This window comes from Heterodontus francisci, chromosome 35, assembly GCF_036365525.1.
Source record: "Heterodontus francisci isolate sHetFra1 chromosome 35, sHetFra1.hap1, whole genome shotgun sequence".
Lineage (NCBI taxonomy): Eukaryota > Metazoa > Chordata > Chondrichthyes > Heterodontiformes > Heterodontidae > Heterodontus > Heterodontus francisci.
In genome coordinates this window covers 39,142,094-39,168,894 of record NC_090405.1, presented here as the reverse complement: position 1 = coordinate 39,168,894, position 26,801 = coordinate 39,142,094, and the positions used below count along the sequence as shown (strand labels likewise).

The 26,801-nt window shown below is 43.1% G+C and overlaps 1 protein-coding gene across 1 annotated transcript in view; it reads right to left on the bottom strand.

Moving 5' to 3' along the window:
* Positions 1 to 6,065, bottom strand: part of LOC137350633 (semaphorin-7A-like) — a 49,806-nt gene extending 43,741 nt beyond the window's left edge. Inside the window, exon 1 of the mRNA XM_068015398.1 lies at positions 5,746 to 6,065. Coding sequence (XP_067871499.1) covers positions 5,746 to 5,830 — 85 coding nt within the window. The 5' untranslated portion in view covers positions 5,831 to 6,065. The remainder of the gene's footprint in view (positions 1 to 5,745) is intronic.
* Between the last annotated feature and the right edge of the window lie 20,736 nt (positions 6,066 to 26,801).

Here is a 26,801-nt window from a genome sequence, read left to right as displayed (position 1 = left end):
GTTTGTTCAAGTGACTGTTAATTTTGTCCTGCATTATCATTTTGTAAGGGAATTATACTTGGTATTCAATTGTACTAATTGTGTTAACATTTAAAGGGATTATGTTCGATTATAATTAGCATTTAACCATGTTAACATTCCATTTTGTAACTACTGAGACCATTAGTTTTATCTGTTTTAAACTCTTCGTGCCTGTATAATGAACTCAGGGACAACTCATTGGTTTGGACTAAATTGCCAAAGTATGATTGCAAACATTATTAACTCCTGATCTTAATTGCATTATGAAGAAGCTATGTGGACTCTGCTTGAAATGTTATCTTTGGATACCCAGGACTACTGACGCAGGAAAACAGGTTAAATTAATGAAGAGACCATATAAACAGGACACAGAAAGTGGATAAAAGGAAAGGGTTTGAAAGACTCCGGCACAGCAGAGCAGAGAAGAGAAGAGAAGGATCCACACCAAAGCAAGAGGAAGAACAGGAAGTTGACTAACTTGATTGAGTTTTTTGAGGAAGTGACGAAGATGATTGATGAAGGAAGGGCAGTGGATGGTGTCTATATGGACTTCAGTAAAGCCTTTGACAAGGTCCCTCATGGCAGACTGGTACAAAAGGTGAAGTCACACAGGATCAGAGGTCAGCTGCCAAGAGGGATACAGAACTGGCTCGGTCATAGAAGACAGAGGGTAGCAGTGGAAAAGTGCTTTTCTGAATGGAGGGATGTGACTAGTGGTGTTCCGCAGGGATCAGTGCTGGGACCTTTGCTGTTTGTAGTATATATAAATGATTTGGAGGAAAATGTAGCTGGTCTGATTAGTAAGTTTGCGGACGACACAAAGGTTGGTGGAGTTTCGGATAGTGATGAGGATTGTCAGAGGATACAGCAGGATATAGATTAGTTGGAAACTTGGGCGGAGAAATGGCAGATGGAGTTTAATCCGGACAAATATAAGGTAATGCATTTTCGAAGATCTAATACAGGTGGGAAGTATACAGTAAATGGCAGAACCCTTAGGAGTATTGACAGGCAGAGAGATCTGGGCGTACAGGTCCACAGGTCACCGAAAGTGGCAACGCAGGTGGATAAGGTAGTCAAGAAGGCATACAGCATGCTTGCCTTCATCAGTCGGGGCACAGAGCATAAAAATTGGCAAGTCATGCTGCAGCTGTACAGAACTTTAGTTAGGCCACACTTAGAATATTACGTGCAATTCTGGTAGCCACACTACCAGGACATGGAGGCTTTGGAGAGGGTACAGAAGAGGTTTACCAGGATGTTGCCTGGTCTGGAGGGCATTAGCTATGACGAGAGGTTAGATAAACTCGGATTGTTTTCACTGGAACGACGGAGGTGGAGGGGCGACATGATAGAGGTTTACAAAGTTATGAGTGGCATGGACAGAGTAGATAGTCAGAAGCTTTTTCCCAGGGTGGAAGAGTCAGTTACTAGGGGACATAGGTTTAAGGTGCGAGGGGCAAAGTTTAGAGGGGATATGCAAGGCAAGTTCTTTACACAGAGGGTGGTGAGTGCCTGGAACTTGCTGCCGGGGGAGGTGGTGGAAGCAGCTACGATAGCAACGTTTAGGAGGCATCTTGACAAATACATGAATAGGATGGGAATAGGGGAATACGGTCCCCGGAAGTGCAGAAGGTTTTAGGTTAGACAGGCATCAAGATCGGCGCAGGCTTGGAGGGCCGAATGGCCTGTTCCTGTGCTGTACTGTTCTTTGTTCTTTGACTGGGCCCATGGCCTGCAAGGGAAGTAAATATTGCTTGCAACCAGTTAAACTATTGCCTGGTTTGTTAACTATTGTGATATGTTAATGCTTCATAAATGTTCCTGAACTAAAGTATCTCTGTCATCTTTGTGTCTCATCCATGAAAGCTGCCTGAAATGTCCAATTTCTAAAAGCTTTCCCACCACCGAGGTTAAACTGATTAGCCAAGAGTTACTGGGCTTATCCATACACACTTTTTTCAACAAGGGTGTCCTATCTGCAATTCTCCAGTCCTCTAGCACTACCGACATATCTAAGGAGGATTGGAAGATTATGGCCAATGCCTCCACAATTTCCACCCTCACTTCCCTCAGTCTCCTCGGATGCAGTTCTGGTGATTTATCAACTTTAAATACAGCCAGCTTTTTTTAATACCTCTTTATCAATTTTTAGCCCATCCATTCTCAACTATCTCCAACCTCTTTCACTATGACTTGGGCCCCCTCAGATACAAACCTTTTCCTTTGCAAGCATATATTGAATTCCCTTTTAACAGTTCCGGTTGAATCTGCTTCCAACTTCCTTCCAGGCAGTGCATTCCAGATCATAACTTACTGTGTAAAAACATTTCTCCTCGTTTCCCCTCTGGTTCTTTTACCGAAGTTCAAAGTTATCCCTTCTGGTTGCTGACCCTTTTGCCAACTGAAACGGTTTCTCCTCATTTGCTCTATCAAAATCTCTCATAATTTTGAACACCCCTATTAAATCTCCTAACTTTCTCTGCTCTAAGCACAACAATCTCAGCTTCTCCAGTCTCTCTCCATTACTGAAGCCCTCATCCCTGATTTCATTCTGGTAAAGGGCTTGACATCATTTTACTGCACGTTAGCACTAAAATCAATGAAAATACAATCTGAGACAATAATTGATGACTCTGATTTATGTGGGTTAATAAAGTTGTGAAGATATTATTTTAGAATCTGAGCACTCAAGGGCATTTGGATAAAAATAGAGACAGCAAAACTGGTTGGATGTATTTGTCTAGACATTGAAAATGAATCTCAATCCAGTTGCAGATGCTGCATTGCACCATCTCGGCATTATGTAACCAGGTCACACAATATCTTTCTCTGGTGAAGTTATTTTAGATTTCCAGCATCCACAATGTTCTGAATTTTGTAGGAAAACTTTTCTATTCTGCAGTTTGCAGCTCATTTGACCCATGAATTTCAATCCTAAATTACATTATCCATTTCCCTTCCATTCCCTTTTTCACTCCACGTTTTTGCTTTTAACTTTCAGGTCTGATGATGTGTATCTGAAATGTTACATTGTCATTCTGCTTTGCTGATTCAGACATGGCCTGCTGTTCAATTCCAGTATCTTCTGATTTTTTAAAAAGTTTTTTTCTGCCCAATACCACAACACACAAAAAGAGTTATAGGACCGCACCTGACAAAAGCAGATATGCAACCTGTACAACACTCTGCTCTGTTAATATTTACAGTGACCATCCAGCCCTGTCATTGGTCCTTTCTACACAGAATTTACAGCACAGAAGCAGGCCATTCAACCCAACTGGTCCATACTGGTGTTTATGCTCCAGACGAGCCACTTCCCACCCTCCGTCGTCTCACACTATCTGCATATTCTTGTATCCCTTTCTCTCTCATGTGTTAATTCTAGCTTTCCCCCGAAAGGCATCAATGCCATTTGCCCCAATTACTTCCTCCGGTAGCGAGTTCCACATTGTGACCATCCTCTGGGTAAAGACATTTCTCCTGAATTTCCCTTTGGATTTATTAGTGACTGTCTTATATTTATGATCCCTAGTTCTGGACTCGCCCAACAAGTGGAAACATTTTCTCTACAATTACCCGATCAAATCCCTGCATAATTTTAAAGACCTCTATCAGGTCAGCCCTCAGTTTTCTCTTTTCTGGAGAAAAGAGTCCCAGCCTGTTGAGTCTTTTGTGATCGTTATAACCTTTTTGTTTAATGGCTCCTCAGCTTCACTGCCATTGTCCTCATATAGACAAGTACAAAAACCCACTGACCCCCATGGTCTCCATGCCAGTTGATGCACTTTTACTTTCTTGTATGATTGAGGGGAATACAGAGCTTAGAGAGTCACCTTGATTTAATTGACACATTGTGGTGATACCACTATTCTTAACATCCCCTTCACCATGATCATAGAATCACAGAATGGATATAGCACAGGAGGCTGCCATTCGGTCCATCGTATCCATGCCGGCACTCTGCAAGAGCAACTCACCTAGTCTCACACACCTGCCATTCCCTTAAGCAATGAATTTTTTTTTTCAAATAATTATTCTGTCCTCTTTTGAACACCTCAATTGAATTTGCCTCTACCACACTCTCAGGCAGTGCCTTCCAAATCCTAACCACTCGCTGCGTAAAAAAGTCTTTCCGCAAATCGCTGTTGCTTCTTTTGTCCATCACCTTAAATCTGCGTCCTCTGGTTCTGGATCCTTCGAACAATAGGAACAGTTTCTCTCTATCTACTCTGTCCAGACCCCTCATGATTTTGAACACCTCTGTCAATCTCTTAATCTTCTCTTCTCCAAGGAGAACAGACCCAGCTTCTCCAGATGACTGAATCATGAAGCAATAAAAATGTGATCTAAGGTCAGTGCTATGAGTTGCCCAACAGGTACAATGACAGTTACCTTAGTATCACATTAGATCACTGACCCAACCCTTCCCTCACCTTGCCATTTCCAGGTTCACTTAAATATTTTGCACATACATTATTATTGTAATGCAATTTAATACTTTTATTAGTTTTGATCTCCCCCACAAGTGGAAACATTTTCTTTATGTCTACCCTATGAAACCACTTTATAATTTTAAAGACCTCTACCAGTTGCCCCTTTTCCAGAGAAAAGAGTCCAGTCTGCTTCTTGATAGTTATAACATGATAGTAAGGCTGTGTTGCAATGAGATTGGGAACTGTTGTGAAAGCTCAAGATAGAAATTTACGATAAACGTCTGTGTGTTTCAACACACAGAAGTACAAAATGTAATTGTCGGCTCATATAACAAGTGTACCCAGGATGTGCTTGTCAATGGCAGGTATGCTTTATTGAAAGCATTTGTTTTACGTAAAACAATTTGAGCAAGAGTCATTAACTGTGTGAAAGATCCCATGATGTTATTCCGATCCCAGTGTCCTGGTAGTTCAAGAACTACCAAAATCAGCTCATCTCATTGCTGTTCGTTGGATATTGCGGTATGCACATCACTTGCTACCAAGATATTAATGACCACACTAAGATAGATAAAGAAATAGATCAATAGATTGATAGATAATAGATATATAGAGAGATATGAATCAATACAGAGATAAATATAGATGATAAAGATATTGATTCTTAGACAGATCGATAGAGATGCAGATAGAGAATGATAGATTGACAGATAAATCAATAAGAACAGAGATAAATTAATATATAGAGGCAGAGAGATAGAAAGGAATAAAGATCTTGAGAGATAGAGACAGATAGGAGATAGAGAAATCAATATATAGAGCTAAAAGTAGGCTAGGATTTATACAGCGCCTTTCACGACCACCGAGAGAGAGATATGCATCAGTAGATCTACAGATGACAATATAAATACAGAAATATAGATCAATAGAGATAGAGATTGACAGAGTGTGGATTGATGGTTTGAATTGTAACCTGGACCCCCCCTCCCCCAATTCCACACCCCCCCCCCCCTCTCCCAACTCCCTGCCCCTTCGCTCCACAAATTATACGGATAAAATATTAAAGAAACATCGGAGAAGCTGCAGCAAAGCTGTGTTTGTAATTTAAACATTGCTCGCCTGTTCATTGACAGCTCAGAGCTACATACGTACCTCTTAAACCCCACAGCCTGGAGACTGGGGCTCAGGACCCTCCTCACCTCCCGGAGACTGGGGCTCAGGACCCTCCCCATCCCCGAGACTGGGACTCAGGACCCTCCCCACCCTCCGAGACTGGAGCTCCACTTACCTCTCAAATCCAGTTTGAGTCGGGGTGACGATTTGGCTGAAATGCAGCTCAGCAACAGGAATAGAAAGGCGGCGATCACAGCCATTGCGCATCTAAACTGCAAAACCCTTTCAGACTGAACAGAATCCACGGCGACTCCAGTGTCTGGGTTTCGATAAGTGGACACGTTATCTATTCTCAGCGAGTGTGTAAGTAATGAGTAACCTAGATAACATTTTCTTACTCAGTGTGTAGTGGGTGAAAACTAGACAATATTTCCGGACTAGCCCTCAACTGTGGTCCCTCTCCTACAGCCTTCGCAGATATTGAGCTGATGGTATTGACGCAGCGAGGAGGAGGGACGTGACGATATTTCTCTGATATTACTGTTAGGTCTTTTCCTTTGGAGAGAGAAAGTCAAGGTAACATTGGTGAATTGGTGCAGTGCATCCTGCAGATAGACCCACTGCAACAATGGGGGATATTGAAGCCAATGCAAACTAAAAATCAGGAAAGACTGTTTACTGGTTTACATTATCAGCCTAACACCAATGGGTTTGCTACTTAACTCCAGAATGTACAAATGCTCAGTTAGAAGGAGCAGATTAATTATAGACAACCAGCGTGGATTTGTAAAGGACAAATTGTGTCTGAAATATTATCGATTTTTTCTGAAGCAAATCAATTTTCCATTTGTTTTAGAATCATAGAATGGTTACAGCACAGAGGAGGCCATTTGGCCCGTTGTGTTTGTGCAAGCTCTCTGTAAGAGTCCTCTCCCTCACCTTTTGCCCATCGTTTTGCAGATGTTTTCTCTTCGGATAATTATCCCATTCTCTTTTGAAAGCCTCGATTGAGTCTTCCTCCAATACACTTTCAGGCAGTGCATTCCAGATCCTAACCACTCGTTGCGTAAAAAAGTTTTTCCTCATGTTGCTGTTACTTCTTTTGTTCATCACCTTAACTCAATGTCCTCTGGTTCTTGAACCTCTGTCAATGGGAACAGTTTCTCTCTTTCTACTCTGCACAGACCCCTCATGATTTTGAACACCTCTATCAATCTCTTAATCTCTTTTCCAAGTTTAACAGACCCAGCTTCTCCAATCTAGCCACGAAACTGAAGTTCCTCATACCTGGAACAATTCTCATAAATCTTTCCTGCATCTCTCTCATGCCTTCATATCCTTCCTAAATTGTGATGTCCAGAACTAGATACAATACTCCAGTGGAGGCTGAACCAGTGTTTTATACAGGTTTATCATAGCTTCTGATGAATGATCACTGACCTGAAACATTAACTCTGCTTCTCTCTCCACAGATGCTGCCAGACCTGTTGAGTATTTCCAGCATTTCTTCTTTGTGTTTCAGATTTCCAGCATCTGCAGTATTTTGCTTTTATTTTATCAAAGCTTCCTTGTTTTTTTTACTCTATGCTCCTAATTATAAAGCCCAGGATCCCATATACTTTGTTAACTGCTTTCTCAACCTGCCCTGCCAGCTTCAATGATTTGTATACATGTACTCCCAGGGCCCTCTGCTCCTGCACCCCTTTCAAATTGTACCCTTCAGTTTCTATTGCCTCACCTCATTCTTCCTACCAAAATGAATCACTTCACACTTTTCTGCATTAAATGTCATCTGTCAGGTGTCTGCCCATTCCACCAGTCTGTCTATGTCCTCTTGAGTTTTATCACTATCCTCCTCAGTTCACAATACTTCCAGGTTTTGTGTCATCGGCAAATTTTGAAATTGTGCTCTACACACCCATGTCTTCTTTCTTTTGGTCCTCCTTATCTCGAGAGACAATGGATACGCACCTGGAGGTGGTCAGTGGTTTGTGAAGTAGCGCCTGGAATGGCTATAAAGGCTCTTCCACAGGTGCTGCAGAGAAATTTGTTTGTCGGGGCTGTTGCACAGTTGGCTCTCCCCTTGCACCTCTGTCTTTTTTCCTGCCAACTACTAAGTCTCTTCGACTCGCCACATTTTAGCCCTGCCTTTATGGCTGCCCGCCAACTCTGGGGCACCCATGACACCCATGTCTAGGGCATTAATATATAACAAGAGAAGCACTGGTCCTAACAACAACCCCACTATAAACCTCCTGCAGTCCGAGAAACACCATTCACCACTACTCTCTATTTCCTGCCACTCAGCCAATTTTGTATTCATGCTGCTACTGTCAATTTTATTCCATGGGCTCTAACTTTGCTGACAGGCCTGTCATCTGGCACTTTATCAAATGCCTTTTGGAAGTCCATATACATCACAGCAACCACATTACCCTCATCAACCCTCAAAAAACTCAATCAAGTTAGTTAAACATGATTTGCCCTTAACAAATCTGTACTGTCATTCCTTAATTAATCCACGTTTGTTCAAGTGACTGTTAATTTTGTCCTGCATTATCGTTTTGTAAGGGAATTATACTTGGTATTCAATTGTACTAATTGTGTTAACATTTAAAGGGATTATGTTCAATTATAATTAGCATTTAACCATGTTAACATTCCATGTGTTCAGTGACCTCTGCCCCATGCCTTTCCCCCTTCAATGCTGCAAAATCCTCTCGATATTGAACAAGCAGACAGCAAAAAAAAAACTTGCATTTATATAGCACCTTTCATGACCTCAGGACGTCCTAAAGCTCTTTACAACCAATGAAATTCTTTTGAAGCATGGTCACTGTTGTAATGTAGGAAACACAGCAGCCAATTAGCGCACAGCAAGGTCCCAAGGAACAGTTGTACAATAATAACCAGATAATCTGTTTTAGTGATGTTAATTGAGGGACAAATATTGGCCAGGACATTGTGGGGAACCCCCCTGCTCTTCTTTGATATCCGTCTGAGAGGGCAGACGGGCCTTAGTTTAACATCTCATCCAAAAGGACAGCACCTCTAACAGTGCAGCATCACCTCAGTACTGTATTGGAGTGCCAGCCTAGATTTTTGAGCTCAAGTCTCTGGAGATGGATTGGAACCTTCAACTTTCTGATGGTGAGGTGAGAGTGCTACCCACTGGGCCATGATTGACATCTTTGCAGGCTGCTGGAACATAAATTTTAACCCATGGAGCTTTTGACACATCACTCATCCAAAGCACAAGTAGGCGAATCCAATAATCTGACAGTGTGTCATCAGACCAAGTCAGCTGATTCACACTGGAGCACAGAGATCCTGCAATGGCAAGCCCTATGGTTGCTGTACAATGGACGAGCTATTAGTCCTGCAAAGTATCTATGCTTTCATTAATAAAACAGGTACATGGCAGGGAGATTTGTAGCAATGCAGCTGCAGACTCAACAACAGTGCCCCGTGGAACCAAAACAACCTAGCTAGAAATCCAAATCCGCTTGGGTTTGAAAGCAGCTTAGCTGGAATGGATTAAAGCTTCTCAGGCTGTGAGATAAAATGGAGCATTCTCTGGTAATTTCAATTATGGACCACAGCGTAAGGGATACTGATCTTTTTTGAAAGAGTCTACAGCACAGAAACAGGCCATTCAGCCCTCCTGGTCTATACTGCTGTTTATGCTCCACACGAGCCTCCTCCCACCCCTCTTCATCTCACCCTATCAGCAGAAATCCTGTCCTGTTAATAATAACCAGGGCGACTCTGGTTTAGTGAACCCATTTCAAGAACTATTACCTTTTTGTATCAATGTATTGATATTTTTCCTTTTTCAACCCCATATTCGCTCTCCCGCTCTCTTCTGAAGAGACTGATTGGGAGGGGGGATAATTTTTGACTCCGTTACTCGGGTGATAACCTGGCAGAGTGGATCGCCTACCCGCTGTAGAACCCGCTTGATTTCCATTGTATTATAATCAATGGGCGAGTGCTCCACTCCAGCAGATTACTGGCTTCCTAGTGAAGTTTGAGCCCTTACTGCATTACAGTTCCATTGGCACCAGTTAGCCCTGGCATATCGCCCAGGTGGCCACCCTTCACAGGTGAGTCTTTCAACATGGTGGTGGCAGGATCTTCAACCACAGAGCCATCATAGGCAAGTTCCATTCTACTAAATGTCACACACACGCACATGCACTTTCTAACAGGGATTGCTAAATAGCTCATTTTAAAACATGACGATCAAAGCCATATGTAATAACCCTGCCGCCTTCATCCTTTACACAGTGTCAGCTGTGCCTCAGTTAGCAAGTTATGAAGGTTGTGAGTTCAAGATCCCCTCCAGAGACTTCAGCACAAAAATCTAGACTTATACACCTGTGTGGTGCTGAGGGAGTGCTGCACTGTCAGATGTGCTGCCTTTTGGCATGTTAAACTGAAGCCCTGTCTGCCCTCTCAGGTGGATGTAAAAGATCCTGTGCACTATTCCGAACAAGAGCAGGGGAATTATCCCCGGTGTCCTGGCCAAAACTGATTATCTGGTCATTGTCACATTGCTGCTTGTGGGAGCTTGCTGTGCGCAAATTGCCATGTTTCCTACATAACAACAGTGAATACACTTCATAAATTGCCCAAAATGCATTTCCTAAAGTGGTGATAGATGCTCTATAAATGGAAGTTCTTTTTCTTATTGTGATGAATTAATTCAGCACAGATCACTGTGACCTTCCCGATCTTTGTTGTTCTGCTACTTAATGGCTGGAGTCACTGGTTGAACCTCTGCACAGTTACACTATCTCTCGCAGAGATGAAATCAGTAGCAGTGCATCACAGTATTTGTTCCGCTGCTATCAGATAAATAAAGGGAGCGTGGTGTTCCTATAATTCACTTCAATAGCAAGCTGTTACTCAGCAAACATCAGTGCACAGTACAGCAGTGCTATTATATGCCCAAGTTAGTTGTCATAGGAACACAGGCACAGAGGATCAGGAATAAGCCATTTAGCCCCTCAAGCCTGCGCCGTCCCATTCAACAAGATCATGGCTGATCTGCGACCTAACTCCATATACCTGCCTTTGCCCCATAGCTGTTATACCTTTGGTTAACAAAAATTTATCAATTTCAGTTTTAGGTTTGTCAGCTGTCAGCTGTGACTCAGTGGGTAGCACTCTTGCCTCTGAATCAAAGGTTGTGGGCTCAAGAACCTTGAGCACCTAATCTAGGCTGGCAGTTCTGAGGGCGTGCTGCACTGTCAGAGGGGCTGTCTTTCAATTGTGATGTTTAACCCATCCGTCCTCTCAGATGGATATAAAAGCTTCCATGGCCCTATTTCAAGAAGACTAGGGGAGCTCTCCCCAGAGTCCTTGTTCATCCCTCAATCAACACAACTTTAAAAACAGATTGTCTACTTATTATGTCATTGTGGGAGCTTTCTATGCACAAATTGGCTGCCATGTTTCCAACAGTGACTATAGGTCATTAGCTGTAAAGTGCTTTGGGACCTCCTAAAGATGCTATATAAATGCAAGCTCTTTTGTTTTTTAAAATCGGGATGGTGTGTGACTTGGAACAGAACTTTGAGGTGATGATGTTACCACAACATCACTGCTCTTATTCTCCTCACTGACAGACATCATAGAGGAAAGAAGTGCAATTAAATTAACCGTGGTGAGTTCCGGCAGTGAATCATGTAGATGGTAGATACTGCAGCCAAAATACACTGGTGAGGAAAGGTGGCACATTTAGTCCAGTGGAAGGGTCACCGATCAATGGGACTGTTCCAATGTGGATGGAGTTCAGCTTCTAGAATGCTGTTGCATTTTCATCCATCTTGCTATTACATTACACTCTGACTTGAGCCTTCTAGGTGTTGAAAAGGCTTTGAGGGGTTCAGGAGGTCATCCACTTATCACAGAATACTCAACCTTTGCCCTGCACTTGTAGCCATATTGTTGAAATGACTGGTGCAGGTACAGTTCTGGTAAATGGTAACAAGATGGTCAGGTACTCAGTGTTAGTAATACTATTGAAGATCAGTGGGTGATGGTTGGGCCTTTTTTTATTGGAGATAGCCATTGTCTGGCATTTATGTGATGTGAATATTACCTTCTACTTGTCAGCCTAGGCCTGGAGTCCTCCTATAAATTGGCATGGGCCAGTTCATTACTGGGGGAGTTGTGAATGGAACTGAACACTTTAGAATTTCTGGCAAACAGCCCCTCTCTTGATCTTGTGATAGATGGAAGGTCATTGTTGAAGGAAAGGAAGGTGTTTGTGTTGAGGATGCATCTTGTCCTGGGGCTTTGATAATTGACCTCTGAAGATGGTAGCCATCTTCTATTGTGACAGATATGACTCCAGCCACTGGAGGGTTTTCTCTTTGACCTCATTGACCTGAGTTTAGCAAGGAATCCTTGGCGCAACACTGGGTCAAATTATGCCTTGATGTTGAGGGCAGCTACTGTCACCTCCCTGTGTCATTCAACTTTTGCATCCAAAGCTTTAATGAGGTCAGGAATCAGGAGACAATTGGCTCTGGCAGGACTACAAGCAATAACAAGAAACCATGAAAGGTTTCACAAAGGCACTATGCAGATTTCTGTCCACAAACAAGATTCAGGGTCATTTGATTTAGAAAGGCAAGCTGAGCACCATTCCTGTTCTTAAAGTTGACTTAAGTATTGAAACAGTTGTTTCTAAAATCGACCGGGCACAAAAGGGGCTCCACGCCAAGATCTTATCACCTTATTAAAGCAATTGCCTGAATCATGACTAACATTTCTCCAAATTCCTGCATCGCAACAGTGATTACACTTCAGTGGTACCCTGGGACATCCTGAGCACATAGAAACATAGAAAAATAGGAACAGGAGTAGGCCATTTCGAGCCTGCTCCGCCATTCAATATAATCATGGCTGATCATCCAAACTCAGTAACCTGTTCCCCCTTTCTTCCCGTATCCTTTAGCCCTAAGAACTATATCTAACTCTTGAATGAATTTAGTGATTTGGCATTCTAATTTAGTTCTTCCCTCCCTCCCTCCCTTCCGTCGATTGAATGAATGAATGCAGCAGCACATCCTAGCACCACTACCTTGACCCAGAATTAGTCTGCATTCCTTGTGACTCACAATCTAGTTACAACAATGGATATTCTCCTGAAGCAATGAATTGGTTGCAAAGCTTTATGAGGTGGCCCCGAGGACATGAAAAGCGCTTCTCAAATGCAAATTAATCCTTTATCGAAATTAAGCGCCGTAATGGAATGGAAGAACAATAAAGAATATCTTCAAAACTTTCATTCTCTATCAGTTTGTGCTGTGTTGAGCTCTTCTCAATCAGTTTAAATTCTGTCCATTCGTATCAGTGTAAAGCCAAACATAAGTGCGCTGTCTGCAAAATGTGTTCCAGTAAATAGACTAAGGTAATAATCCACGCCTTGACAACCTACATCATTTGCTTGTATTTACCCTTGAAGTCAGACAGCTTAATGTAATCTGTCATATACTTCAAGATCCAGAAATAGTAACTTAATTCAGCTGAATAGAAACCTTCTACAAATTTATGGCTAAGTGGAACAACATCCTGACTTGGACATATGTCTTATTCTTTCATTGTCACTGGGTCAATATCCTGGAATTCTGTACCTAATACCATCCTGTAGGTGCCAGCACAGCAATGGCTGCAATGGTTCAAGGAAAAGGCCACCAACACCTTCTCAGGGCAACTAGGGAATGGGTAATACATGCAACCTTGCCAGTGACACCCACACCCACAGAATAATTCATTTTGAAAATCCCTGCCTCAAGTCTTGCCTTGCTCTCCCAAACTGGTTCAGTGAATGGCATGGGGAGTAATCTCACAATGACCATCGTGAGGGTCATTCTCCTGAACTGTTCACTTAGTTCCTCAAAAGCCCCTTGCAGCTTCGTGCATCATTGGTTCCCACAGGAACCACAACCTCTGGTTGCTCACACTATCTTTGCATAATCATTCCTGTCCTCTCATTGAAATCCCAAACCCTGGTATCTGAAAGGAATCTACAGCGTGGACAATAAATGCTGGCTTTGTCAATGGCGCTCACATCCGATGAATGAATAAAAAAAAACTCAGGACTCCCAATTACCACTGCAAATGAGATTATCTTTCCCCCTAACTAAAGGATCCTTGCTGCTCCAACCTGTTTTTTTTTTTTGTATTTTGACTCCATTTTCCTTGGGTAACCACTGGCACCAGGTTATCTTCATTTGTCTTTTCATCTTTGGCCAAATTCAGCAATCAGAATCTGTGGAACAACTTCAGTGTGACAGGTGCTTCCTGCTCTTCCCTCTTACCACCTCCCAGTTCAATGGGTCGTCACTGATTAATTCCCCTATCTCTCCACCTGTGGGCCAAACATTTTGTGGAGAATATTTTCAAGTACCTCTCGTTCTTGAGTATACTGAGTGGGGTTCTCTGGTCTTTGAGCTCAACATTTCTCTTCACAACCCAGTCAACTAGCCAACATTTCAAGCATGTCCACACCTATTCAATACCTCATGGATGCAGGTGTCCAACCACCATTATCACACTTTAGGACCTATCATTCCTACAAAGCTCTGTCTGGTATCATTTCAAAAGAGAAAATGCGAAATAAAATCCGGCCATTTAATAATGAACTTCCCTAAACATTCACTTTTGGTTTTGTTTAACCATGTACGTATGAATCATCTGACTTCTTAAAAGTCATTTGCGATCAGTCCCATAATTGACGTTGATCTTTCTGTATAACCCGTGCTCCGTGATCATTGGGCAATTCTTTTCCGCTATTGAGTGTTCGCTAGCTGATTCCTTTAGCGGGTAAGCTGCTGGGCAAACTGGAGGGAGAGGAGTCTGGTTCAAGGCCCTCTCCCTCCACTGGGAGAAACACTGGGCCCTTATTGCTGCTTCATGTGGCCTATCACCATCTTCCACACAGCAGTCCAAGGAAGTGACAATAACTGGAGCAGATAGAAGGAAAATGCTCCTGAGAACCAGGCCCCAAACCCACTCTTACTCCCCCCGACCCATCCCCCTCTACTTCTCCGCTCCCCTTCTCCACTTCGCCTACTCCCCCTCTCTTTCCTCACTTTCCCTTCATCATCCCACTCCAACACCTTTCTCGCCCTCTCTTTCGCCCTGTCACTTCCCACAACCTCCCCCTTCCACTCCCCTGATACCATTTTCAGGATAGGAGTGGCCAGCATAGTCCCAGTAGAGAAAGGGAAGAGAAATCTGCATAAGGGCGATTAGGAAACATTTCCTGAAATTCAGCATTGTGACTGACCACACAACATGTGACTGTGGCGAATTCCTCACTTCGATTCTAATGGAGGTTGAAAGGCTGTGGTAGTCACCTGAGCCATTTTCCGCTTTATCTGGAGATCAAAAATGGACCGTGTTTGAAGGGACATGATGTTCAAACTTTTGGATAAAGGGGAAAAAAAAACACACCCAACGTTGCCTTCATCCTGATGACTACCTTTGTGTGCGGCTGCATCATGCTGTGCGTAGAACCCCAGTACGCAAACACCAGGTGTCACTATGTGCTGAGGTTCTATCTGTCCCCAGTGTTGCAGAGGATGGGTCTGGCCACATTGCCGGAGAATGCTCCATCTAGTTAGACCACGCCATATCACCTATCCTTTGCGGAAAAGTTTGTGCAGAAAAAAAATCTTTGACCACTAATCCATCAGGCAATGGTCTGCATGGAATGTCCTCAAGGCCCTATGGGAAAAGTGGATGGTGGATCCTGTAGGATCGTTCCCCGAGCAGACTGCCAAAGTCATTTGGCAGAATGCATCATCACCAGAACTTTCAAACAAGCACCAAGACGTAGCTTGGCTGGTGGTGAGAAAAGACCTCCACGTCAGATTCTTCCTGCATGCCCAGAATCTCACCGCCTCCGCATGCTGCCCACAAGGTGACTGTCGGGGGAGGGTGGGGGAGAGACTGTTACCCACCTCCTTCTGCAAAGCAGGTGTGGAAAGTGTCAGGCAAACCCCACCTGCCAAGACTGAGGCACACATTTCACCATATGAACATTAAAACTTAAAATTGCAAGCCCTGAGCGGAAGGACATTTGCCTAGTGCCAGACAATGTTGAAACAATGGGGACCCAGCAGTTGCTTCTCCAATGCACAAGTGATCAACCCAGTTTTAGTCACATGACTAGCTGGTTGCAGCTTTTGGATTTTAATCCCAACAAAGGGATTGAAGACAGAATGTCGTGTGCTCATGGACTGAGAACATCTCCTCTGTCTGCCTGTCTGCCTGTTCATCTCTCAGGGGACTGAAACCATTGAAAACACATAAACCCAGAGAGAAAAGGTTTCCTACGTGAACAAGGTTGTAAGAAGATTACTGGGCCCCAATGAAACACCAGACCATAACTTCAATCAAGGACTACAGCGAGCTCGAGAAACAGTAACAAGATATTGCCTCAAACTGCTCTACTTATCTTTTCTTCTACTCTATTCTGTCCTTATCTGCATGTTTATATCGCGTATGCATGCTTACGTGGGCATGTCGTATATCCATAGGCGTGAACCATATTAGAGTTTAAGTTTTAAGGTTTTTTCCTCTTTCCTCTTTCTGCTTTAAACCAAAGAAAGCCTGTTTGTGCTCATTTCTTTGCCTTATAATTGGAAACTGTGAACAAGGATTCACAAAAAAGGGGAGCTCAAAACACAGTGTGTTTAAAATTAAACCCTGTTACAATAAGACCAGATAAAGACAACTGAAGACCCCTAGACACATTGCTCACCTGGTCTTAAACAAAAGAGGTGTCAAGGTTCATCCCGAGCAGCTCCATAACACAGGAGTCTGTGCTCTACGGTCTGTTCCCAGGGACATATACCAAGATAAATATCGACTGCTGCTGGAGGACCATCAGCTTGGTGAAAGACGCTCTTTCGTCTGCCTGAAACTTGCTGGTCTTCCAGTGCAAAGAGTGTCCACAACCGAGTGTTGCAGACCAGCACATTCCAAGGTCCAGGACTACATGCTGAGGGATGCACTAAAGCTTGGGGCAGCTGCCGCAAAGGCTCAATGGGGAAAGGCCACTGTGTAAGGTCCTCCTGACATAGTATACCGAGGGTCTGGAACCCGTGCAAAACCCCTCGGGCTGTATGCACCGAAATATTTTTTGCTATGTAATGCCAATGCACATTGCATTTAAAATGGAATGGCAAGATCTGCGAGACAACTCATGTTTATGTATCGAAGAAATCTGACCTTTGAAGTGTGAAACTTGAACTGTTTTGTAATGTATTTTTGCCAATTTTTATGAAGTATATTTTTGGTAAAAAAAGGAATTCCTTTAAGAAAATAAGGTGACGTCTTTCGCTATTGAAACTGAAATACAGAAAAAAACCCAGTGACAGGGAAGTTTTTTGTTAACTTTTGTTTTACATGGCAATTTTGGGATTTCAGTTCCTCAAAAAGCCCAAGGGCATTTTATTTTTAAAAATAATTTAAATGTAGAATGAGACAAAAAGCTGAGAAGCCAATTAACCCTCTTCCGGATTTCTCGATAGCAAAAGGTATACCCAACAGAAAAGGCTGAACAGGCTGGGGCTCTTTTCTTTAGAAAAGCGAAGACTAAGGAGTGACCTGATAGAGGCCACAGAATCACAGAATTGTTACAGTGCAGATGGAGGCCATTTGGCCCATCATGTCTGCACTGGCTCTCTGAAAGAGCCTTTAAAGGTCTTTAGAATTACGAAGGGGCTTTGATAGGGTAGATGACGAAAATATGTTTCCTGTTGTGGGAGAGACCAAAAGTAGGGGCATAAATATATGGTAGGTACTGATAAATCCAATAAGGAATTCAAAGGAAACTTCTTTACGCAGATAGTGGTTAGAACGTGGAACTTGCTGCCACATAGAATAGTTCAGGTGAATAACATTAATGTCTTTATGGGGAAGCTAGATAAGCACATGAGTGAGAAAGAAATAGAGGAAATGCTGGTAGGGTGAGATGAAGAGGAGAGGGAGGAAGCATAGACCAGTTGAGCAAATAGCCTGTTTCTGTGGTGTAAATTCTATGTAAAAGAAATCAGTAGAGAGTTGTACAGGAATATCTCTGCTTCTGATATATCTGTGTGTCAGTTACAGGTGCTGACCAGCTGTGAATGATGTTGAATTGCAAACGTTATATATAGCACCCTGTGTCGGTCATTGTTGGATTTTGCAGAACAGACAATCTCACTGCTTTCATACTTGGTGAAATTGTGAAGCACTTCAAAACCCTCCAGAGATTCCTAATATTATTACATTTAATGACTATAAGTCTCATAATTTCAGAGGTTAACTTAGGCCTTCCATTGTGTATATACAAGAGAGCCAACAAATGCTCCAACATCTCATGAGATGTGAAGTATATCGTTTGAAGCAATTCTGAGCAGTGATATAATGCCTTTAACCAAGGACAATGTCCTCAGCTATTTCATTGAGGCCGAATGGCTTCCTGTTCTATCATTTTATGATAGGGAAGAAGAAAAGGATGTCAAAGCAAGGAAGATGTTAGAACAGCTGACCAAACGTTGGGACAAAGAGGTGGGTTTTAAGGAGGGTCTGAAAGGACGACGGGGAGGTGGATAGACAGGAAGGTTTAGGGCATGAATTGCAGAGTGTGGGGCCTAGCAAACCGAAGGCACAGCTGCCAGTGGTAGGGTGAAGGTTATAGAATTGAAAGAATTGAAAGAATTGAAACATGAGGAGAATAAGAATTTTACATTTGAAATGTTGGGGGACCAGGAGCCAGTGTAGCCAGGGGAGAGGAGGATTTGAGATGGGGCACAGCAGCAGAGTCTTGGATGAACTGAAGTTTCTGAAGGGAGGAGGATGGGAGGTCGGCCAGGAGAACGTTGGAATAGTCAAGTTGTGAAGCGACAAAGACACGAAGTGCGGATGAGGTGAGATAGCAGCGGAGGTGGGTGATGTTACGGAGGTGGAAGTAGACAGTCCACATTGGGTCGGAAACACCGAAGCTCGAAGTTGAATAGGATGGTGAGGACGAGACTGATTGGGTTCAGCCTGAGACAGTGGCAGGGGAAGGGGATGGAACTGGTGGTGAGGGTCTGGAGTTTATACCTGGAGTCAGAACCATCAGCAACAGGAACTCTCAATGTAAAGCAGACAAACTCTGGTGTTCTGATGGAATCACAGAGCCAGATTTCCAAGTGTTTTATGACTCGCTATCACAATAAGTGATTCCTGCTCTGATCTGCGGAGGACCATAGGAACAGGCGGAGGCCATTCAACCCCTCAAAACAATCCCACCATTAAATTTTGTTATAGCTGATCTGTATCTTAACTCTATCTACCTGCCTTGGATCCATATTATGTAACATCATCTCGAAAAGAAAAAATTATCAACCTCAATTAACCCTCAACTTCAACAGCATTTGGGATGCTTTTAACATTTAAACACATTATGTGCTTTAAACACATAAAGGCAGCACCATTACAGGTGTTTGCACCATGATGCTACAAATTCATTATCTAGATTTGCAAATATGATTTCAAAGTTCCTCCTTAACCCTTTAACCCTGAGTTGCAATGAACCTCAGGATGTTCTGAGATCCTGGTGTCAGATCTCTTGTATCTGTATTCTCACAGCTGCAGAAACTGCAGATATCAGCAAAATACAAGTTCATGTTGAACATCACTCCTTAAAGAAAGAAAGGACTTACATTTATATAGCACCTGTCACAACCTCAGGACGTCCCAAAGTGCTTTACGGCCAATGAATTACTTTTAAAGTGAAGTCCCTGTTGTTTGTGCAGGCAAACACAACAGCCAATTTGTGCGCAGCAAGATCCCACAAAACAACAATAGGATAAATGACCAGATAATCTATACCGGGTAGAGTTGATTGAGGGATAAATGTTGGCCAGAATTTCCTTCAAAATAGTGCCGTGGAATCTTTCATGGCCACTTGAGAGAGCGGACGGGGCGTTGCGTTTGAGTGGTGGCGTCAAGTAAATTAAAAATGAAGATGAAAGTATCACATGGAGAATTTTACTGTGTATGGTGCCAATCTCACTTGATGCCAAAAGGAGTCTTAAGTTGAGCGTTCAGTTCCGTTTTGCAAGTTGTGTACATTCTGACCAGTGAAAGTGTCAATATTACAATATGTTCTTACAATAACTCAAGGGGATTTTAAAACTGATGCATTAATGTACTTGCCACTTGATATCATTCAGGAACAGAAACTCTGTTTCCCCCTATGCAGCCAGGTCTCGGGTTTGCACTGGCCAGTGACTAGAGAAACTGGTGTTGTTCTCTCTGAAACAGAGAAAGTTAAGGAGAGATTTAATAGAGGTGTTCAAAAGGGGTTTTGATAAAGTAAATGGGAAGAGACTGTTTTTACTGGGTGGGCCAGTTAAGGACAAGACTTAAGATAATTTGAAAAAGAATCCAGTGGTGAGGTGAGGAGAAATGTTTTTTACGTAGTGAGTTTTTGTGATCTGGAATGCCCTGCATGAAAGGGGGTTGGAAGCAGATTCAACAGTAACATTCAAAAGGGAATTGAATAAGTACATAAAAAAGAAAAAAAATTGCAGGGACTGTGGGGAAAGAGCAGTGGAGTGGGACTAATTGGAAAAGCTCTTTCAAAATGTTCACACAGGCATGATACTGCACAATTCTATCATCCTACTGCTGAGTGTCACACTATCCAGTGCTTTTAACCACTGCCAGTTGCATATGGTAGATAAGGATTACTTGCTCTTTGGGTCAAAAGGCCGAGAGATAATTCCAAGCAGAGTTCTGTTAAAGAGTACAACATCACTCCCCAGAAAGCTTATCTGCTTAGTGCAGTGGGTATGCAGTCCACACAGATCAGGAAGGTTTCTGCTTCAACTTCTGCACTAGGTTGAGTCCTCTTAGCTAAGATGGCGATAGGGGCAAGTCATTTGGGTTAGGAAAGGGGAAATCTGCTGGTGATCACGACCCACACAGCAGTGCACATGTGGATCTTGAGGAAGGATGGGACCGGGCTTGGCAGTGACACAGCCTGCAGTTGAATAGCCAGGTGATGCTTGCTCTTGATGCTCAGCCATGACAACTGTCCGCCTGGATGAGGTACTAGATAGTGAAAAGGGCAACTGTTACAGGAGAGGGGAAGAAAAGGGCAACGGGTGGGAACATCAAACTCACAACCACGACCCTTCCAAAACTCAATCAGGGAATGCAAGTCTGTCTATCATTTAAAACTGCAAAACACATCCCCATGTAACTGAAGCTCAAGTCAGATCAAGAAGTGCAAACCTTGTGGCAAAAAATACATGGTATCTGTAATTGTTTCCTAAAATCAGCCCAAACTAAGCAGTGGCATAGCTCAATTGGCAGCCACCTCAACAACAAAAAATTATAATAATATGGTGCCTTTAACATAGCAAAGCGTTCCAAGGCATTTCACAGGAGCATTATCACACAAAATTTGACACCAAGCCACCGGAGATATTGGGACAGGTGAGCAAAAGCTTGGTCAAAAAAGTGTTGTTATGTGTTATAGTACCTGTAAAGAGCTAGGAACTAATTGTTATGTGTAAATGTTCCAGGGGGCCACATTCATGGCTTCACTGGAGAATCAGGTGACACGTAACATTACGCCAGTCTACAAGTCCCTTACCAAGCAGCATGGCAGGCTATATGAAATAAACAAAGACCTCCAGAATTTTAAGCTTATAGTTTGATTATTTCTAAGTTATGAGAACCAGAAGATGTAACAGGTGGGTTTTAGGGAGCTTGTTAAAGGAGGAGAGAAAAGGGAAGAGGTATAGAAGGGAATTCCAGAGCTTCGAGCCTAGATAGATCGTAGGATGCAAGGATTGCAGGTTCAAGCCCAAATGCTTTTTTCCCCAAAAAATATACTTTATTCATATAATTTGTTAAAGTATCTTACATAACATTTCAAATTTGACATTATATAAAGTGCTATACAGATCAGTTTCTTTCAATGCAGAACATGAGGTGCCTCACTACACTTGCCATTACAGGTTATATTTACAGTGTATATTTACATTTCATGTCAAACATTCCCTGGTGCATACAGCCCGAGGGGTTTTGCAGATTTCCAGTCCCTCGGCTCACTATGGCGGGAGGACCTTACACTGTGGTCTTTCCCCATTGAGCCTTTGCGGCGGCGGCCCCAAGCTTTAGTGCATCCCTCAGCACATAGTCCTGGCCCTTGGAATGTACCAGTCTGCAACACTCAGTTGTGGACAACTCTTTGCATTGGAAGACCAGCAAGTTTTGGGCAGACCAAAGATCGTCTGTCACCGAGTTGATGGTCCTCCAGCAGCAGTTAATGTTTATCTAAGTGTGTGTCTCCGGGAACAGCCCGTAGAGCACAGAGTGCTGCGTTATGGAGCGGCTCGGGATGGATCTTGATAAAAACCACTGCATCTCTTTCCAGGCCTGCTTTGCAAAGGCACATTCCAGAAGGATGTTGGTTTAAGCCCCACTCCCAGGACTCACGCATTTAACCTAGCTGAGTAACGTCAGCAAAGCCTTCCTTCAGATGAGGTGCCTACCTGTTCAGGTATACATTAAAGATCTTATAGCTGTGTTTGAAGACGAATAAGAAGTTCTCCAGCTCACTCCAAATCAATCTAGAGAACTTTAATTGAAATAGAAACAGAAAATGCTGGAAATACTTGGCAGGTCTGGCAGCTGAATCCCCACCGTTGACATCCTGGGGGTCATCATTGACCAGAAACTGAATTGGACCTGCCACATAAATGCTGTGGCTATAATAGCAGGTCAGAGGCAGGGAATTCTGCATCGAGGAACTCACCTCCTGTCTCCCCAATGCCTGTCCACCAACTACTAAGCACAAGTCAGGAATGTGATGGAATACTCTCCACTTGCCTGGATGGGTGCAGCTCCAACAACACTCCAGCAGCTTGACACCTTCCAAGTCAAAGCAGCCCGCTTGATTGGCATCCCATTCACCACCTTCAACATTCACTCCCTTCACCACTGACGCACAGTGGCAGCAGTGTGTACCATCTACAAGATGCACTGCAGCAACTCAACAAGGCTCCTTTGACAGCACCTTCCAAACCTGTGACCTCTACCACCTAGAAGGACAAAGGCAGCAGATGCATGGGAGCACCACCACCTGCAAGTTCCCTTCCAAGTCACACAACACCCTGACTTGGAACTATATTGCCGTTCCTTCACTGTCACTGGGTCAAATTCCTCAAACTTCCTCTCTAACAGCACTGTGGATGTACCTACACCCCAAGGACTGCAGCGGTTCAAGAAGGAAGCTCACCACCACCTTCTCAAGGGCAATTAGGGATAGGCAATAAATGCTGGCTTTGAGAGCGGCACCCACATTCCACGAACGAATTTTAAAAAAGCCTCTGTGGAGAAAGTAACAGAGTTAACGGGTCCAATCTGTGACATTTCATCACCTTTCTGATGGTATTCACACAGGCAATAAAAGCTGCATAAAAGATTCTGTTCAATGTTGGTAAAGGTAATATCAATTTGTTTGACAGCAAAGAACCAAAATATATTGGTATTAAATGGAACAGGCATACAGAGATTTAGTGAAGAAAGAAAACCAGAGACAATTGCTGGTAATAAATCATGACCAGTCACCCACTATTATTGTTACTGTATAAGATGTTAGGCAGACTCTATGTGGAGTACCATGTGACATCATGGCGCTCATCAACTAATCACAGGAAACTGAAAAGAATGTGCATTAATATAGCACCTCAAAGACCTCAGGATGTCCTAAAGTGCTTTATAATCAATGAAGTGCTTTTTGAAGGGTAGTAACTGATGCAATGGAGCAGCCAATTTGCACACAGCAAGCTCCCACAAACAGCAATGTCATAATGACCAGATCATCTGTTTTAGTGATGTTGGTCGAGGGGTAAATATTGGCCAAGACACCGGGGAGAACTCCCATTTGAAAGAGTCCAGCTGATTCCAGGTATTGGGAATTTAAGATTTGAGGAACACTTATGGCAGTTATGCCTGTTTCCTTCAGAAAAGACAAGACTTAACGAGGGGAATTTTAACCCCAAAAACAGGTTTCGGGTGGGAATGAAGGATCAGGTTACAAACAAGGGAGTCAGGAGTAAGAAGGAATATCTGACAGCTTTGTTATTATTTGTTCCCAGGCTGTAGGCAGTGCCTGGCTTTGCTAACCCTCCAGTATTTTCCTGGCGTCATCAGGAATTCAAATCTCCAAGACACTACTCCAACCAGCTCAAGAGAAAAATTATTAAGCCATTAAAAAACTTTCATTTTATTGAAATATTGTGCTTGGGGTGGGGGGGGGGGGAATAAAAGGTTGGCTGGATGAAGTGGGTCAAGAGATAAATGGAAATATAAAAGGAATATATCCAACTAGAGTTCGCAACCCTAACCATCACTTGTGGATAAAGTTAAAAAATAAGACTACTTGTGCCAACAGCTCACAAAGATCAAAGAGGCAAACAGACCAGGGATCCAGGAATATGTAGGACATTGGTTGGGTGGAATTGCAATCTACCCAAAGGCTTGTGTGTGTCCCAATGAACCATTCCTGCTCCTAAAATAATTCTTATGATTTGCATTACCAAGTTATTAATTCCCCCTTTCTACTTTGATGTATTTATGTAATTTCTCTAATTTGAAAGAAGCTAAATGTTGCCTCCCATTAATTACTAAAATATAAACTGCAATATGTGTTGCATTTGTTTCCTTAATCACTCAGCCATAGGCTCCAGACTCGGAATTGGTATTTTGGTATTTTAAGGTGGGAAGTTCAGAGAAACTATTTGTTTTGATCGTGTAGAGAAAGAAAAAAGGAAAGACTTGCATTTATTTAGCGCCTTTCACCACCTCTGGACCTCCCAAAGCACTTTACAGCCAGTGAAGTACTTTTGAAGTGTTGGCACTGTTGTAAATGCAGGAAATGTGGTGGCCAATTTGTGCGCAGCAAGCTCCCAAACACAATAATGTGATAATGACCAGTTAATCTGCTTTACTGATGTTGACTGAGGGATAAATATTGGCCAGGACACTGGGAGGAGCTCCCCTGCTCTTCTTCGAAATAGTGCCATGGGATCTTTTACATCCATCTGAGAGGGGAGACAGGGCCTCAGTTTAACGCTTCATCCCAGAAACAGTTCATAGTTGAGTAGAACAGTACCTGAATGGGATTGCAAGCTATTTTCCTTCCTTAAAATCAATGAAAGAAATGAGTAAATGTCAGAAATTCAAGACAGCCATACATCTCATGTAAGATTTTTTTTCAGCGACCATCACATGGTGCAAAGGTTTTCTCCACTTTGGGCGGCAACCGTCTACAGAGTCGGCAGATATGTACAAAAAAATGTTAATTTAATTCACCTTGGGGCGGTTATTTCATTTCCATTGCACATCTCTGCTTACCCCGAGAGGGAGGTGATGAAGGTGTTACCAGTCCTTCACTGAACTAATTAGCTTTACAATTGAGTGGCTTGCTAAGCCCTTTCTGAAAGAAAGAAAGACACACATTTATATAGCGCTTCTCACGACTACAGGATGTCCCAAAGCACTTTACAGTCAATGAAGCACTTTTTGAAATGTCGTCACATTTGTAATGTAGGCAACATTGCAACCAAATTGTGGGATCTTGCTGTGCACCAACAGTAATGTGATAACAACCAGACAATTCTGTTTTATTTTCACGCAGACCAGCCTGGGACGGGGAGGGTGGTTCCCTAAGGGAGAGCCTGTCAGGAGAGGACAGAGTCAGGCATGGCGGTGAAGCCCTCTATGGTCAATAGCGCTGCCTGGGAAAATGGGCAAGATAAAGGACAGTGTCTCTCTCTCTCTCTGTTCGTCTCTGGTTCAAGGACTCTCCACCCCCTGCGGGAGATAACATGTACAAAGCACAGGTAATTGTCTGTTGTCCTTCAGAAGGGTATTATCTTGGTTACAAAGTTTCTTCAGATACAAGCTTTCATGTGGACATTCCTGGGCCTGAGATGATGGAGAATTGTGCTCACTCATCCAAATGAATGAACAAGATATTCTTACAAGAGATAAGCGATGAAGTGGCCTTGGGGCAAGAAGAGGCTGGAAAACAACAAACAAAGAACAAAGAACAGTACAGCACAAGAACAGGCCATTCAGCCCTCCAAGCCTGCGCCAATCTTGATGCCTGCCTAAACTAAAACCTTATGCACTTCCAGGGTCCGTATCCCTCTATTACCATCCTATTCATGTATTTGTCAAGATGCCTCTTAAACGTCTCTATGGTACCTGCTTCCATCACCTCCCCCGGCAACAAGTTCCAGGCACTCACCACCCTCTGTGTAAAGAACTTGCCTCTATTCCCCTCTAAACTTTGCCCCTCTCACCTTAAACCTATGTCCCCTAGTAACTGACTCTTCCACCCTGGGAAAAAGCTTCTGACTATCCTCTCTGTCCATGCCGCTTATAACTTTGTAAACCTCTAGGAAAAGGAATGGAAAAGGAGGCATCTACCGTGGCTATCTGTCCCTTGGTAATTGGACAACTGAAAGGGAAGGCACAATTGAATGAGTGATTGTCATGAGACACCCCACCAATCCCTGCAAATAAATGAGCAGTTAGGAAGTGAAAAGCATGGTCGAAGGGAGAGAGCTCGTTTTTTTGCTGCCGGCTTTAGCTTAACACCCTAAAGGTGTGGAAGAGATTGTTATGGCAGGCAGTGGAGTCCAGGCCATTCTACCCATCTGATTCCGGACTGGTAAACCTTCTCACCTGTCATGGGTCTTATGTCTACTCTATCAGTTCAGATTATAACACCCTACCTGTACTAATGCTTTGTCTTTCAACACACCATTAACATATTGTTCGTCTTTGCTCCTTGACCTCTTGGTCAGCTATGTGGCCTTATCCAATCTACACCTTCTCCTTTGTTATCTCTTGCCCCACTCCCGCCTCACTTGCTTATAACCTTTGACATTTCTAATATTTGCTAGTTCCGAAGAAGGGTCACTGACCCGAAACGTTAACTCTGCTTCACTTTCCACAGACGCTGCCTGCTGAGTGGTTCCAGCATTTCTTGATTTTATTTCGGATTGTGCGTTGCATTTGAACTGTCACTTCTCAACAAACCACTTTAACTCTTTAAATGAAAACACTTATGACTCCTCAACTCTCCTGAGTAATCTGTTACCCCTGATCAAATCTCACAAGCGTTTTGCCTGAGAGTGGTGGAGG